This window comes from Syngnathus leptorhynchus, chromosome 13 (assembly GCF_054491065.1).
Source record: "Syngnathus leptorhynchus isolate UIUO chromosome 13, UIUO_Slep, whole genome shotgun sequence".
Lineage (NCBI taxonomy): Eukaryota > Metazoa > Chordata > Actinopteri > Syngnathiformes > Syngnathidae > Syngnathus > Syngnathus leptorhynchus.
This window is the reverse complement of record NC_141207.1, coordinates 5,642,832-5,660,262: the sequence shown is the minus strand read 5'-3', so window position 1 is coordinate 5,660,262 and position 17,431 is coordinate 5,642,832. Positions and strand designations below refer to the sequence as shown.

The following is a 17,431-nucleotide window of genomic DNA, read 5'->3' as shown; positions in this document are numbered from 1 at the left end:
ATTAGAGCGGGGTGCGGGGGGTGCGGCGAGAGCCATAAATGCCCAGCTTATCCTTACACAGGGAAAAAAAAAAAAAAAAAAAGAGCTGATTGAAGCAGGATTACAAACTCGGGAATAAAGCCCTTTGCATCCGCAGCATACCTTTTGGAGGAGAAGGAAAAGTTCCGCTTGTTCGCAAAGAAAAGTTAATCTCATTCGCCATGTAAGCTTCTATGCTAACATTTAAATATGGATGGGGGGGTGGGGGGGGCAAGTGTGATGGATTGAGAAGTGAAATCTATCCCTTTATACTCTATAGCAGGGGTTATCAACTGGTGGTCTGCGGCCCTCTAGTAGTCCCTTGGGGTATTGCAGGTGGTCGGCGAAATGACGTTTAACATTTTTAAAAATGTATTATTTCGACTTTATTTATTTTCTAGCTAAAAGATAAGTCAAATGTGGCTGAGATTCCCAAAATAGACATACAGATGCAAATAAATAGCCCGTATAGGTCAATCCTCTTTCGGTACAAAATAAAATAATATCCCGACATAGCAGTGTTCCCCGAGTTGCTTCTTGGTTATAATAATGGTCCCTTGGACAAAACCAATTGAAACCCCCATTAGGCTGGTGGGTGGGGCCTATCACAGGTGACTTTGGGCGAAAGGAATCAGTCACACTCTGTTTTCCAAACATTTTGACCAACAACATAAAGATGGAAGAATCCATCACCTGAATATTTGTGTAATATTCCACGCAGCATGTGGTAGGTTCAAGGAGCCAATCGCGAGAAGCGGGGGCACATGGTCAGTGACCCTCTAACGATGTCATAGTGACAGAACACGGCAGATGGCACGACCCGCTTCAGGGGCGAGAGGAAATGAGACAAAAGCTTTCTCCGACCGCCTGGTTCCATCATTCTCTCTTTTTCCCTCCCTCCTTTCATGTCAGCTCTCATATATTGATGATGGTATTTATTCGTTTATGAACGATGACACGTAATCAGGCTGAACGGGTGCAGACACCTCGATGTGTCGACTTTTGTGTATGGAGTAGAGAGGGAAGCTCAGCGTGGAGGACGTGACAAGACAAGTGTGTCAAAATCTCGGCAAAAACTTGAACAGCAAACTTCCTTTCCAAGTTCAATTATAATTGAATTTATAATACTTCACTTTATTCATCCCTTAATAATGGGATATATGTAGAAAGTCTCTGTCAAAATTGTGTTTTTGTATCAAAACGACGAGTAGTATCAACACTTGGTATCGGTGTCGTCGACTACTCATCAGTACTTGTATTTGGATTGGTCTGACAAAAGTGAAAATCCATCATAAGAATGGATCCTGCTTAGGATAAAATGAGAGACCGGCAGAAGTGGTCTTATCTGTGAAGACGAGACAATTCAGCTTCCAGCGGGGCTAAAACTAAAGAGGTATGATGAAGGGATTGAAGCGAGAAGGATGGGGAAATAAATTGGCTCTCCAAAAAGCCTTGGAAATGTTTTGCTGACACCAGAGGACACTTAAACGTACACGTGAGTGGCTTTAAACAAACACAAACATCACAGCTTGGCGCATAATGCAAATCCAACTGTTGAACAAAGAAAAGTAGAGAAAGAAGAAGAGGAAATGCGCAGGAGGACGGAAGGTCGGTCGGCATTTAGAGAGATTTCAAGGTGCAAAATTCATCACCGGTGCCTTGACAGCACCTAATGTATTTGTTTTGGGCAGAAAATTAATTTTCTAATATTAAAAAGGTCAGAAAGAAGCCAGGGCAACAACGACCTCTGTGTCATCTTTAACAAATTATCCAAAATGGCACTGTCAAATTGGTGGGGAAGCGTCAGGCAGTGATGAATGCTTTTGGTAATCAGCCAATCAAACAGAATTCTTCTTCTGCATTTGATAAATGAGCTGGAAAAGCAATGCTTTACCAACGAGATGGGTCCATTTGTTTCTCTGGACGTCTTTCTATTTTTTTTTCTGCCCTCCCTTTTCTCTTTTATTCCTCTCCATTTCTCTCTTTCAAAACAAACAAGGCGCTACTTTGGAAACAGATTATAGCTCCTTGCATCACTGACTCCATCAGCCACTTTTTTTTTCTTTTTTCCGCTGCTGACCAACGCTCAGCTGCAGATGGTAAATGATGGAATTTCATCAAACAGATTGCCTTCAGATGGAAGCTGATGAGAGCTATGACTGGGATGTTTACAAGTATTATAAATAAATACCGGTGCTTTTCTCAGGGTTTCAACAAGATGATAGCCTGCAAAGTAGTTTCATTAAAATCATGCGTGAAACTGCAATGATGCCTGAATTCCTAATTGCCATATAGTTGGTAATAAGTATTCATGTTTTGAAGCCAATCCTATCTTTTGTCATTAAGGTTCAAGCAAATCGCATAAACACATGGGAGAACGTGTCACGGCCCCCCGAAAAAACCCAACCCAGAATGTAATTTTCCGAGGGTGTCTTTTTTTTTTTTTTTTAAGTCTCATGGCTGACTCAAGAATTGAGTTTGTCAAACACCACCTGTTGCCTTCTGGCAGCAATTGCAGGACCATCCGTTATTTTCCTGCAGTAAGTGATTTATTTATTTATTTGCCTCATCATTTGTGGATGCGTACACGTGGAAGGGGGTGCAGTAATATGCTGCTGTAATATCTGAGTCAAGAGACACACATCGGATGGAGATCAATCTCTCCACTGCCAGCTGGTTTTTGTTTTGGCCGTTTTGTTTCCGTCGTGACGAACTACCTGAAAATTGGACTTTTTTTTTTTTGCACCCATCGTCCTCACTTGACCAATAAACTGCGGCGAGTGAGGGCGGGCTTTTGTTATCTCTGGCCAATTGCGCTGCCATAACTGCTGCTGATCTCCTGTTAATGGAGCTCCCGGCCCTGGTGGACCTTGTGCCCGCCGTGTGAAATGAGCATGAATTGAGGGCAGCGGCACCGAGGCCACCTGGCAGTTCACTTGTCATTGACATTGGCATTAGGGAGCCCCGCACGTGAGTAGAGCTTCTAATGGGATTAACCGGCTGCTGCCAGACAGACAGACAGACCGACAGACATGAAGAGGCAATTATGAGGGAGTCATGGAGGAGGCTGATTAGTCACAGAAAGAAAGAGAAGATGGCAATGTGTCTACACTGTCAACCGCAGGTTGGTTTAAAATGGTAAATTGACACACATAATGACAAACACAAAAAGAGTTTAAATGACCCCCTGGCAAAGGTGGTCTTAGGCCTGCTGTGCACAGAAAAATCCAGTTGCAGTGGGCCATTGCAAAAAAAAAATAATTGTCTCATTGTGGGCTATGGCAAAAAGTTTTCTTTTTTTCAAAGCATTTTTTTTAATATTTTTTCAATCAAAATTTTCTTCCATCATGGGCAAAAAAAAAGTTGTTTTTTTTCCAATGCATTTTTATTTTTTTATGTTACTTTTGGAAAAAAAAATCAATTACATTTTTTCCATTGGATTGTGTTAATTATAATTTTTTAATTATAGATGACAAATAGCTATAAGGTTGTGTTTCTGCCAGCGAGTGTGAATGATAGCAACGAGCGAATCCCGCGGCCATGACAGAGTTTATCGATCAGTGTCAGCGCTGGAGGGGAAAAAGGTTAATCTGCGCCATGCCAGCCCCGCACCTCACCCCATTTCTGGCCTGCCCCTCGTCCCGCCCCTTATCACCTTTAGACGAGTGTACAAAAGGGTAGAATATTCCCAGGACACTAACTGACCTTCAGTAATCCCACCAACCTGCTGCTCTGCTTATAATTACCAAAGAAACAAAGAATCCCCCCCCAAAAAAAACCTGGCCCGCGTAGACGCCCTTTGACAGCGTCCCTTTAATCGGAGAGAGGAGGGGCGAGTAGCAAGTGGAAGCAAAGAAACTTGCTTGAGTAAAAAAAATTCGGAATGGTCAAGAGAGCCACGCTGACATTCTGAAGGTGCTGACGAGCCTATCTTGCTCCCCACAAGCACACGAGCGCAAACGAGATTGGCGGAAACATGCTGAACCAAGCACGCCGTACTTGGCTAAGCTCGAGGAATGGGATGCGTCGGCTCCAAGGTCACAATTAAGCACTTTTTTTTTTTTTTTTTTTTTACAAACACTCACATACTCACCGGGTCTTGGCTCATTTCCAAGATGAGTTGTTTGACAGCATGAAGTGTGGGGTGTGCCCATGGGGAGGGGTCTTGCCAGTGGCGATTGAGATCAAAACCCATCAATGAACACCTGAGGAAATAATAAAAAAAAAAAAAAAAAACAACACACACAGGTCAACGTTTCGGTGATCACATTTATTTCTAATTTCCCATCAAGAAGTGCACTGTTGAGATTTAGACTAAGTCAAGGCCGTCACACAATAAATAAGTGAATTTCCTAGAAAATAAAGTTAAGCTCATCATTATTACGTAAGATTTCTGTAACATAAAAGACACTAATCGAAAATAACTGGGGGCATTTGGCTTTGGTTGAAATCTTTCAATCTATAACCTTTACAAGTAATTGAACCAGGAAGTGCATTGGCTCAAACAAGTGTTGTGTCAGAGCCTTTCTTGACCAGTGTTATTTTTTTGTGCCTTGGCTGAATCAAGGATTGAAAACGGCATCCTTAGCATTACCGACAGCTTACGATGATGAGCTATATTTATAGGTGCTCTCTGAGCTGCCCTTATTTGTTGTCATCTTGTATCTCCTCTGTATCTCTGACATTTACGGAAGCTGTTAGCCACACGGGAGTTACTGAAAGCGCACAGCCAAATGAGCCGAGCAGCCGGCCGTGAACAAAATACTCATTCCAGGTTAACTGCCATTGATTCTTTTGGCTCCGCATGCATCCATCGCCGTCCACTCTGCGCCACCATCTGATTCGCCGGAGAGTCCACGGCGTGTTTGTGAGGAATCCGTCGTGTGTGATTGGTGAGGTGCGGCCTATCACACGTCACCTTCTGTCAATATGCTTATCACCGCTCTCTTTTGGAAGTGAGCTCACAAAAAAAAAAAAAAACACTCAAGTTCTTACCAATCACAGCTAATGACTGATTACCACTGCAGACTTCCAATATTTTCGGATGCAGTGTGAGCGTCCGGCCACCAGATGTCACTCACAAACGCACACGGAGAACATTTCGATGCCTATCTCGGCAGGCATTAGTATTCCTGCGGCTGAGCACATTAAGTAAAAGGCAATTATGAAGAAGGGAAAGAGGAGCGAATGGACGGTAGAAGAATGCCTACAGAGCTGCAGCGATGGTGTTAAAAAGACAGAGGGGAGGAGACTGCGGACGGGCAAAGAGAATAGCCCCACGGCCACATACCATTTGAACAAATGCACTGCTGTGAGTTCTATGAATTCATTAGGCTCCCTGAAGGTGGAGTTAAGAGGATATTAGCTCAAGTAGCGGGAAATAAAAGCCTGGAATATGTGAGCTGTATTTAATTTACAGTCGCATTGAAATTGGGAATTAATGGCTTTGTGTTTTTTGCTTTAGTACAGCCGGGAGTCTGCTTTCGTGTGTGTGTGTGTGTGTGTGTATGTGGGGGTACCTGTAGTTGCCAAGATACACTCCATCGGGATTCAGCATGGGGACGATTTTGAAGATCACATAATCTCTCAGGAGCTGAGCAACAGGATGCTGGCTCACCAGGAAGTCAATCAAACCTATCACACATATTTGTACATACACACACACATGCACATTGTGAAAAAGACTTCAATTGATAGAAACAAAAGATGAGTGAAGGACACAGAGGGGGCCCACTGTTAAAATTAGGCAGCGCCAATACGAACAGTATGGATTAGATGGCGGCGGGAACACAACTATGTAGTATGGAAGGCAAACAAGTCAAAAGTGAAGCCTGCCACCAAGTCATAAACAACAACAAAAGAAATCAGCAGAAATTGTCTTTCATGGAGAGAATTTCCCATAGGTGCAAAAATGTTTCAAGCTCTTTTATTAGTTGCGAGCGCAGCAAGCTCAAGAGGCAAAACAATGCATCACTTGGCCGTGAGGCGCTCAGATGATATGCACCAATAATATAGACAAACAGACATTCTTACAGCTTTTTGGTCCACAAGTGTCACATATGAAGGAATATTGAGTGAAACATACAGTCATCTTGAGAATCAAGTCATTTGATTAATTACGAAATATTTACGGAAAAAGTCAGTGCTGATTGAGTCATAAAATTAGGATATGTGAAAATTCATAATAACAGAATAAAAGAATTAATTTTGCCCCATCATATAAGAAAAATGTAATCATAAAATTGATATATTACCAAAATAATCACAAAAAAGGGTTTTCCAAAAGGGGGGGGGGGCTGCTGTTTTGGTTAGCAACCAAGTTTAAATGGGATCTTCTTTTGAAGTGGCCGACCTGCACAATGACTAATTCAGACCGACACAAGCGAGGGCCACTATGTTGATATATTTCCATTTTTCCCTTTCCGTTGCTGCCTTAATACTTCTTTGTAGTGATCCACTGCAGTTTGATGCCAAACAAGCATTATTTACAATGCTATTTACTGCCTTGCGTTTCTTACTTGCACATTTGGCTGATGAAATTCTTGGCTTCATCAAACTCTTTAGAGACCAGCCCATTTCAATCATTCCCCAAACGAGAGTAGGAGCTTACCTTGACAGACAAACGAGGCAGGAGACTCTCCGGGGTGAACACGAGCCGTGAGGAACACCAACTTCTTCGCTCTTCCTTTATTCCGCTGCTCTACAGTGCAGAAAGACAGAAAAGCACACGAATGCTAGTCAACTACCAGCTCGTACACCTTGTCGTCAATATTGTGATTATTTTTATATGATGGAATTTAATTTGGACAGACGTTGCCTAGTGGAGTTTGAATAGCATCACCAGCTCACTTTATCTCACTTTGTTTGCTAATGATAAGAAGGAAAAGTCTGAAAAAATCCTCCATAGTCTACAAAAACTTTACATGATGAAAAGAAATTTGACTGGAATAGGATTATATTCATTTTGTTGAATAAATGTAAATGTATTCCTTCCTGATCTAAATGATGATCATGTTGAATAAGGAAACATGCACCTTTGGAAGAGCAAGAATTATCTGGCTTCTTTTTCCCCTTGATAAATGACATTAATGACAACTTAATGGTAGTTGCAGAATAACTTCCGGTTGATTAATGGACTGGTTAAATAATTTTTTTTCAACTTTTGAATAATAAGGTAGTGAACTGAACTGCATGTGCAATTTTCCGCACGCAGCATTATCAAAGAAATGAAAGGATGATAATGACCAAAAAAGTTTGGATTCAATATAGTCAAATAAAAGTATATTATTTTGATAGTGAAAAGTAGTTTCATCCAACATATAGTGGATTAAACTTGTTTTTTTCTCAAAATATTGTATTTAGTGCTAGCACAAGCATCTGTTTTCGAGAGAAAAAAGGGTAAAAATAAATTCAATTAGAAACATGGCTAAAAGTCGAAAGCACCTAGGTGTTAGCTGCTATTTTCTTGCCAGTCTTTCTGCTCTAATCTGTTGCTAATTGATGCCAGTGGATGTGTGCCTCATTGCTATACACAAACTTAATATCATATTGATTCTCCCGCCTCTTTCTGCTGAGCGGAGAAAATGCTAATTAGCTAAACGCTAAGCACTTGTCCTTCTCCTTAATTGCAATTTAACATCAGAGTGTGTGTCTGTGTGTAGACCCGAGAGAGTTTGTAAACAAACAAACAAACAAACAAACAAACAAACAAACAAACAAACAAACAAACAAAAACCGTTTCACCATTTAAGTAGTTTCTCTCAGATTTTATTGCACTTTTTTTTTACCCCCTGTTTGCCCTTCACAGAGACAAATGGCTTTGCCATTCAGGAGCCGCGGCAGAGCGGGGCCAGGCTTTTTTTTTTTGCCGTAAATGTGAGCGCTCGCAGCTCCCAGCCGCGGTTGGGAACTCGGCGTCTGTGAAATTCCATCGCATCGAAATTTTATACCAGGGCCTCGACCTGAGCTTACCAAACGAGCCAGGGAATGATTATAACAAGAAATATAATAGATAAAAAGAAAAAGAGCCTTGATATTTGAGTTTTTGGAGATACTATCAACAGCTTGTTCGCTTTGAGCAAAAATTGAAGCAATTGTGACTCAAACTTTAGTAGTGGGACTGAATTTGCAGTGTGTGTGTGTGTGTGTATCACAATGTCTCCTCTGGGCTCTCTCGAATGCACCACTTGTGGTTTTTATGTTTATATGCTTGTCTGTGTGCATTGCTCTGTTTCGGGTTGTGCCCAACCAAGCATTGTAGCTCTAAATGAAGACGCATTCCTCTATAGGCAACTTAACACCCAAAGGTGACTGGCAAGATGGAATGTTTTTGGTTTAGGAACAAATAAAGTGAAGGTCAATTTAAAGCCAAGCACTGCTGAAAACTCTGCTGACCTGTAGGTGGCACACAAGATCAGTCAACGGGGGTTCCCAATTGGGAGGGGTATGGTTAATAATTTAATAATATACAGTTAAGCCCAAAAATTATTGTTATTTTCTTTACATCAGTCAACGTTTGAGTTGCAGCGTTTTTTAAATTGTCTCTAAAATGAAAACGATACGGGAAAAAGCCCAATTTTAATTATTTGACACTTTTTTATGGTTGATTAAAAGCTTCAAAAACAAATTTTTAACTAAACTTGTTAGGCTGAAGGTAGTAACCTTCAGCACCCAGAGAGTTAGTGCAGTTATAAAACAAAAACAAGTACAAAAATAGAATTAATATATTTTTCATTACTATTGCAAAAACATTTCTTTCAGTTAATTAAAAAAAAAAAATCACTCTAGGTGATTTGGTGAGCAGAGTGTGAATATTTTCAGACCCAAGCATGAACTGCATTTTAATAAATGGAGCTTATTGTAAATTAACCTATTTTTTTTCCCCAAGTAATTGTTTAATGATGAGGTTTTTTTAAAAAAAAAAAGAAGTCTATCCATCTTACATACAAATCTGTATCATGTTGAAGAAGCGGGAAATGTGCAAGTTTGAACAGCAGGAATTAGCATCTGGCATACATTTTCCTTTGATAAACGACACTAATGATAACTTGATGGTAGTTGCAGAATAATTTCCTGTTGATGAATGGATTAGTTAAACAAGTTTGTCAGCGTTGGTTTAAATTAATTCTTTCCCCCGCTGCGCTTGCCTCGGAAGTGATGAAATTGCACAAGTGCTTTGTTATTATGAAAGGAGACCATTTGTTTGAGTCCACACAAGTCATGTTCAGATTGCCATTTAACAGCAAAATGGCAAAAGTGCACATTTAACATGTTTTTGAACCATTTTGACTGTGTGTTTAAAAAAAAAAGGAGGAGTTCAAAATTGAAAAAAGGTAGTGAAGGTTTATGCAGAAGGGAGGGAGGGGGGGGGGGCTGCGACAATGACCGAGTGAGTGAAAGCAGCAGAAACTCAAATTATGCCCACTCAGCATAATTCTCACCTGCCATTGTCCCGTGTGGCACTCTACGGAACATTACTGCTCCATCTCGAGCGGCAAGAAAAAAAAAAAAATGAAAGCATGTCAAAGTACGATCAGCTCTGATAAATATGCAAATTGGCATAGAGCAGGAAAGTGGCCGTGGAAGGAAAAGAAATATATAAATGTGACACATACTGAAGGTCACTTCTCAATGTGCTGGTCAGCTTTTTGTATGCCGCAGCTAGGCATGGAACTTTGGAGTTTCACGTTCATGAATTGTACGTGACGTGATGTGATTAACTGAATTTTTTTTGTCCTCATTTTTGTGAAGCGGTTGACCGGCCTAGACCTTAATAGAGAACAGCAACATTGAACTTCATTACAACTCTGGTATCGTGATATTTTCTTTCATGTTTAATATTTTTTACAAACATAAAACACCCTTTTGTCAAAGTACAAGGAAAAAAATAAATACAAATCGGAGGTTTGAAGGACACAATCCCACAACTTGTTGATGGAAGAGAAAAACTTGAAAGTCTTGGAATTGTTTGAGGAGAATAAATGTTCCTTGGAGAACATGTATAGAATAAAAACACAATGGCATCGTGGCCACAGCTTGATGCCAAATTATACTGCAAGTCACAAAGCAAGGCCTCGGCGTCTTTGCCTTGCCGCTTTTACGTTGCAATAAATTAGCCTCACTTTGGAATGATGGCAACAAGACATGCTTGGCCACCCTTCTTCCTGCTCAGTGCATTACATCGAGGACGGGCCTGAGCTGTAAATTTTCCCCGTCGCTGAATTTCTACAGAGCCTTGGAATCGCACGAGACCCAGATTACTGCCCAGCTGAGCGAGCCGGGACAAGCCTCGTGAGATCTGTGAACCTCCTCCAAGGCTCCGATGGATGACATCACCTCAAGGACACCCACTGAGAAATGTAAAATAGGAAGTGCTATAAAGGATCAGAATACAGAGGAAGGGTAAGAATTAAAGGAAACAGACAGGGGAGGGTGCTCGCATCTGAGGAGGAAACCCTCGAACAGACGGCATGTAAACACAAGTGATGGCGGACTTCTTAAGTGGAGATGAAGAGGCGGTGAGATGAAAAGCTCGGAGTGATATTCTGGATCAATTTGCTGCAATCAAGCCCCCTTATGGTTGCTCACTATGAAACGGAGAGATTTGTGCGCTTCAAGGACGCCTGTGATGACAGCGGAGGTCACAGACGAGGGGCGGGTGTGAAGGGAAATGCGGTGGTGGCGGTGGCAGAGGCGCATCCGAGCGGCAGGAGGAAGCTGTGCTGAAAGGTTTTATAATTATGCTAATAAGAAAAGGTGGAGGCATGGTTATGTCTCAAATGTCACCTAATATAAGAATTAAAGTTGTGACTGACATTGTCTGACATTGACACAGAGTTTCAAAGCAACTGTGGATAGATTGTAAAAGTCTACACACCTTTTTTGTTTTGTTGGCAAGATAGCAAGAAAACAAGACACAATTAATATAATTTATCAACTCTACTGTACGACAGGATTGGAAAAGGGCAATAACCAAAATAACGAGTTTGCAAAAGTGCACGCACCCACTTATAACTGGGCAAGGGGCTACATTAAGAATGAACTAATTGCGGATTTGAGAAAAAATATGGCGGCACATGCCTTCAACCACTCAAAGTGCCTCTAAATAAGTCTGAATAAACTTCAGCTGCTTTGAGACTATTGCAGTTACTCCTTACATGGCCAAGAGAATTTTCACAGGAAGGAGAAGGATACAACAGAAAAAAAGACATTTCAAACCTATACCTACAGTGTGCTTGTGGCAATTGGCAACCTCAAGGGAATTCATAGAAGAGACTAATGGCAATGGAGAAAAAAGGAAGACCATACTACGAAGAGCAAAGCCAACCAATACAAGCACAATAATGAACATATAAACACATGATGTATTATCTTGGTAAAGCCAGAATTTCTGATTGCGCATGTATTGGATCTCATTAAACTCTCATTAGACGGCGCCTTAATGCGTCAGCCCGTTGCTTAACGACACAAATCAGATCCATTTATCAAACGACACACCGTTAGGACCGAAACGTATCAGGAAAGATGGAGCTATCGTATGCGGTTGACAGTTGTTGTGGGTGTCATTTTCAAAGGGCTCTCGCGGTGCGTCGGAGAGGTCTAATGCCGAGAGGCAGTCTTGGCAGGGCCACACAGAGATACGGCGAAAGAGAGTCAAAGTCGGCGCTCTGTCAAGTATCAAAAACAATGGCTCCTTTTTAGCTAGGCGTCTCGCACAAAGGCGGCGGAGGCTGCGGGCGGTTTCAAGGCGGCGGTCGCAGGCCTTTTTCCAAGCACGTCTCGTCTCATGGCTTCAGAAAGAGATGACGGGAGGAGGGAAACATAAAAAGGAGGGATGGCTGGTCTGTGCGCCACATGATAGAGAATCACAAGCAGGCAGTAATAGGCTTTTTTGAAGAATGGGCCACTGAACTTTAAGGGCCGTCTTGCTTGAAAGGACAAGTTACAAATAGGAAGAAAGCAGAGGGAGAAATGATTTCCCAGAGATGTACCCCGACTGTGTCGCCCTATCATTGAACCACAGCAAGACTGTTTGTGAGCACAGCTGCTTGCAAACTAGCTAGCTAGGCTAACCGTTAAAGGACGTTAAATGGGGATTCACCATGCAAAGTTGTTGCAGCTAAATGATGAGCTACAACTTTTATGATTATATTTATTCCAGTAAATATATATCGTGTACACAATTAAAATATCCAAGCAAACCAGGCTCACCATTAGCGCTCGAAGCAAGCTAAGCTAATCATCAATCACAAAGTTTGAGCTCAGTGTAAGTTTAGATTGGTTAATACATGGAAAATGATACATTAATTCACATAATCAACTCTTTAAAATACCTAAGTGGAAATTAGCTCTACCTCTTGCAGCTTTTATGTGATTTTTCTTACTCACTAATGACAAGTTCAATGGCGACAGTGTTTTTGCAGCTTGGACAAAGTTAATCGAGACCACTTTCAAGGTAGAGAATCCGGAACTAAACTCATCAGCCGAAGCGAGCGGGTTCAACAGACAAACAGACAGGAGTGATACGTAGTTCTATATTTCTCTTCAAAATCATTTTGAAGGCACAATGCATCCAAGTGGAGGTAAACAAGCGTAGCCGACTTTAATAACTGCCGTCACGCCTTCCAGCTATGTCTATTAGGATGCTGGCTCCTGTTTCCATTCTACCTGGTTTTTTTTTTTTTTTTTTTACTCCTCACAATTCACACAAGAACTCACCGCCAGCCAGCGGTCTTTGCTTGTCGTTGTGTGTTTGTTTGTGTATGCGTGCCACGAGGTCACGTGCGCGGTTACGGGTGTCAGCGTGGCGGTGGCAGCGACAATGTCATTCCACAGTTTAGTAACAGGCCATTACCTCGTTAATATCGGCCTAATGGGCGTTCTGCTACCTTAAGCCCACAGCCGCGTTTGTGCCATTAGCAGCCACTTAGCGCCGCGTTCGAGTCCACTGGCCACTGGGACACAACAAACAAAATAACAGGCAATATGAGGGAGTACCTATATTTTAGCCTCAATGTAAAACATAATTCAAGAAGCAATGAAATACAATGGAAAAAAAATCAACAAATTGATTCTATTTGCACATGAATAATATCAGACTGTTGCTGTGATACTGAGATGATTGAAGTAACAATGGCAATGCAAGATGGCCGCCCTCTGACATTATTTTCCAACAACAAAATGAGCCAAAGTATGATTATCTGTCTCATTTGTTTCTTCCAAATCACTTTTCTAAGGTCATTATTGTTCTTGTCATTGGATCACATCACCTATTTGAGAGAAAATGTCGTCCAATGTATTTTGCAGGGATGAGCTAGTCCCCAAAAAATGTGTAACATGATCAGTAGTGTAGCAACGTACCTGACCCTGCTGATTCCAAACTCCTACTTAAGTTGAACCAACACATCACTAAACCAATTTAATTAAACTCACCGAATAAAGGTGATTCTCCCATCCGGCGTTTTTCATTCCTCCCGTCTCACTTCACGCCAACTTGAAAGGATTTAAATGCGGCGTAACACCAGTAGTTAATGCAACTCCCAGATAAAGCTGACATCAAACATCCGCGATAACATCTCGGCTTACTGCCACAAATGAAACGACTTTTGGAATAGCTGAACAAAAAGTGTATGTTGGGGCGAATCTTTTATGCTCACTTAAAAAAAAAAAAAAAAAAAAAAACCTGGGATGCTGGAAGGGAGAAAACGGAGGATCTACTGGGACACGACCATAGTCTATCGACACAGAATATTTAAATGTTGCTGAATCAGTACAGATATGACATTGCAATATCACAACACTCACATGAAATCAAACTTATACATAATTCAACGTACTGTAAAAGAGCACGAAAATGATAATTGAACCAATGACTTCTGTTGCACGCACGAGAGCCGGACTGCGATAGGATGGTCGTCATGACAACGAGTGGGCAGAAGAATTCGGATGGAAAAAGCGGGCACGCTTTATCTGTATGAGGCGATACGTGGTTTGAAGTGGCAGGCCTTTTCCAACTGCTTTGATCGCCGACATGTTTGTAGTGAGGGCAAACCTGCAGAACAAGCAGGACTTCACAGAAACTACTGATCTGTGGAACACACACGTGTGTGCACACACAAAAGACATTTCTATATTTTCTCTGTCGGTTGCTGAATAGCATTGACACTAAAAAAAATAAATAAAAGTGAGCTAAAGCCTATCTTAGCTAATTTAGGGTGAGAGGTGGGTCCACTTTGGACTTGTCATCAACCAGTCCGAGGGCAAATATAAGTGCCAAAAAAAAACCCCCATGCTTATTCAAACTAATGGATAATTACGAGTGCTCAAAAAAATAAATAATAATAAAAAAATATATATAAATATGTATTTATATGTATTTTTTTTAGATTGATATATTTATACAAACACAAACAAGATTCAAAGAAACCTTAAAAACAAGATGGCAGATGCTAGCCCCAAATGAGGCGAAATGATGATAAGATTAACCAATCTTTGGAGGGGAAATTAGTTTAAAACCACAAAGCAATAAACTGCAGTCTGTTTGTAGAACAGCGGGAGATAAAGTTCATTCTGTTTGCATACAAAGTTCCAGTGAAACTCTTCAGTGAAACGAGACGTGGTCTATTTAAACTCCTGCAGAGATAAGGAAGACGCATCGATGACTAAAAACAAAGAAACATTGAGACATGCATTTTTCAGCGGGTTCCTCTGGCCGTTATTGGAGGAGAAGGGCGAGGTCGGGCGGCGGCGGGGAAGTGAGCCCGCCCGACGAGACCCCCTCAGCCGGGAGGGCTCAGAGGGAGCAGATTAGAAAAGGGTGATGCAATATTAATTGGCGGCGCTGCATGCGTGCCAGGGAGCAGGGGGGGGGGGGGGGGTGTTGTCGGTGGTTTCTCTCCCTGAGGGAAGGCTGTCAGGAGATCGGAGAGACGGGCCGTGATGAGTCGCTGACCTTGTCTGTCAGCTCAGCGGAGGAGGAGAGGAGGGCTCGCCGAGGAGACACCCAGTCCCGCTGACACTTGGATCAACACTCTGCCAGTCTACTGTGAGCCAGCTGGGACACATCACCCCCCCCCCCCCCCCCCCCACACACACACACACACAACCAGACCCTCGGTGTGACAGACAGACTGACCCGAGCGCTCCAATGTCCATTGGTGGACAATACACACCGGAAACTACGGTAGGTACAATAGCAAAACTGCTGGGACATAAGTAACCCAAATTGGGCATAATAACGAATCCAACTCTGGATTCAAAAGTCAATGTTGGGTTATTTGAGGTTCTGACTCAACCCAAATCCAAAGTTCAACCCAATAGGGTCAAACTTGCTTCCAAAGTGCAACAAGCGTGTCAACTTAGGACACACAAACCCTCGACACAAGTCAGCTTCAATTAACCCTCTCCCATCTGTTTCTTTGCCCCACCCAGCACACAACTAGGTCACAGCAAATCCATACTATCTCCCTTTTAGTGAATGCTTTGATTTTTAATTCCCACAAAGCGTCTCCCTTGTCAGAAAAGATCGAGCGCCTTAAATTATCAATGCTCTGCACGTCAATAATTCAGATTAAGGCGAGGCGGTTGCAATCTCCTGAACAAGATTGTCAAAGCGCTGGACACAACATAGCCAAGTCGAAACGGTGAGATCTTTACAGAAAATCGCAGCATCCAGCCAGCTTGCGATATACCGCTTTGGTGTGAAGTCAACGACAGGTTACAGAAGGGGGGGGGGGGGGGGGGGCTGTCATGAGCGACAGCTGAGCTCTTATTTTGCACGTCACTACGTAGCCACGCGTCGGCCTCGCTGTCCTAACCGTTTTCCAGTGTGAACGTACACAGACAGCATACATATGAATTATTTTTATTTCACACATCTTTTCTCATCCACTCCGTGGGGTCCCTCACTTTTTTTTGAGGCCAACATCTACACTAGCTGTGTGCAGGTGCAAGCTGCTGGCAGCTTGTCAGCTTCAGTCAACATGACTTAACACACACACACACACACACACACACACACACACACACACACACACACACACACACACACACACACACACACACACACACACACACACACACACATGCACACACTTAGATGGGTTAAACTATTGGCCTCCACAAAGGAAAGTACTCCCGCTGTGTACTTAAGATAAATTCCAGAAATCGATGTGAAACAGAAAGTAGAAGTATTGATTCAACATTTTAGTATACAACTTCAAATGACACATTTTGAAAAAAAAAAATGGTGCAAATCGTTTCGGTATGTCAGCTAAAGAAAATGTAATTTCTAAATTGAATCATTACATTTCATAACAATGCCTTAAAATAATCATTCATTCGTCCCCATGAGGACACACAAGCAATAAGAATATCTGTGATGAGGGGAATAATTAGATCAAACTTACATTAAGATGACTATCACCTTTACCGACTGAAAAATAGAACCGCCGAGATAAGCTAATACCTTTTTAATATAGCGTTTGGGAGAGAGATGGTTTAAAATAAACCATTTGGAGTCAAAGAGTGCACAGTGACCTCCCCGAGCGAGCGAGCGAGCGAGCGGAGAGTACGAAGCTGATGTCGGTACGTATAGCCAGGGGTCAAGTGACACCTCCCAACAAGACGCTCATTAACAGCACACCATTAAAAATGATGGATGCCATGCGTGGCCACTGTAAGTGCGCGTGTGTTGCCGCCGCTTTATGTTGACATTGACAAGGGCGGACAAGTGTTACTTTTTGTTTGTCTTCAGCCATGTATCGCAAGCTCGTATGTTCTGAGTGGTCAGGTGTTAAAATTTGATGAAAAGCTCCGTTCAGAGTAATTAAAAAGAGAACGCAATTAAGTCGGGTGGTAAAAAAAAAAATGGCAGCCGATATTAATCTCGAATATAAAATGGCGTGTTTTAACTGTGTTTGTGTGTATGACCCGTTCTAGGTTAAATCAACAAATATGTTGTTTTTTTCCATTGCAAATCAAACATGATGCACAGTGACCATCTATTTTTCATTTTAATTTAATCACAAACATGAACATACCTGATGTCCTTTCAAGTCTGCTTAGCTACGAGAGCCTTGTTATCCAATTAAAAGATTAGATTTCGCTTGTAATTAAAGATGAATCATTTCACGGTTTGGATTTGTCTACCCCTTTTTATTACCAAGGCCCCCAGATGAATCGCTTTGAAAATGATGAGGATCTTGAAGAGAAAAGAATTCAGCTGTGTGACATTTATTTTTGTTGCTTGAGTCATTGAGGCGGCCTCTTTAGTTGTGGTGAGAATGCAAAGCGGGCTAAACGCGCATGACGAATGAGTGCTTGAGTAGAGACAAACAAACCAATGAAGTGCGGCACACTTTCATGTGGCGTAACGCACACTGACGCCTCTACGCTTGATTATGTACATGTAAGA

The 17,431-nt window shown here is 41.9% G+C and overlaps 1 protein-coding gene across 3 annotated transcripts in view; it reads right to left on the bottom strand.

Annotated features, from left to right (window-relative positions):
• agbl4 (AGBL carboxypeptidase 4) overlaps nucleotides 1-17,431 on the bottom strand; it is a 162,244-nt gene that overhangs the window by 11,331 nt on the left and 133,482 nt on the right. For all 3 annotated transcript variants that reach the window (XM_085928077.1, XM_085928078.1, XM_085928079.1), the window contains exons 7-9: nucleotides 6,629-6,718; nucleotides 5,538-5,652; nucleotides 4,112-4,223 (exon numbers count right to left, since the gene is read on the bottom strand). In XM_085928077.1, coding sequence (XP_085784203.1) covers nucleotides 4,112-4,223; nucleotides 5,538-5,652; nucleotides 6,629-6,718 — 317 coding nt within the window. The remainder of the gene's footprint in view (nucleotides 1-4,111; nucleotides 4,224-5,537; nucleotides 5,653-6,628; nucleotides 6,719-17,431) is intronic.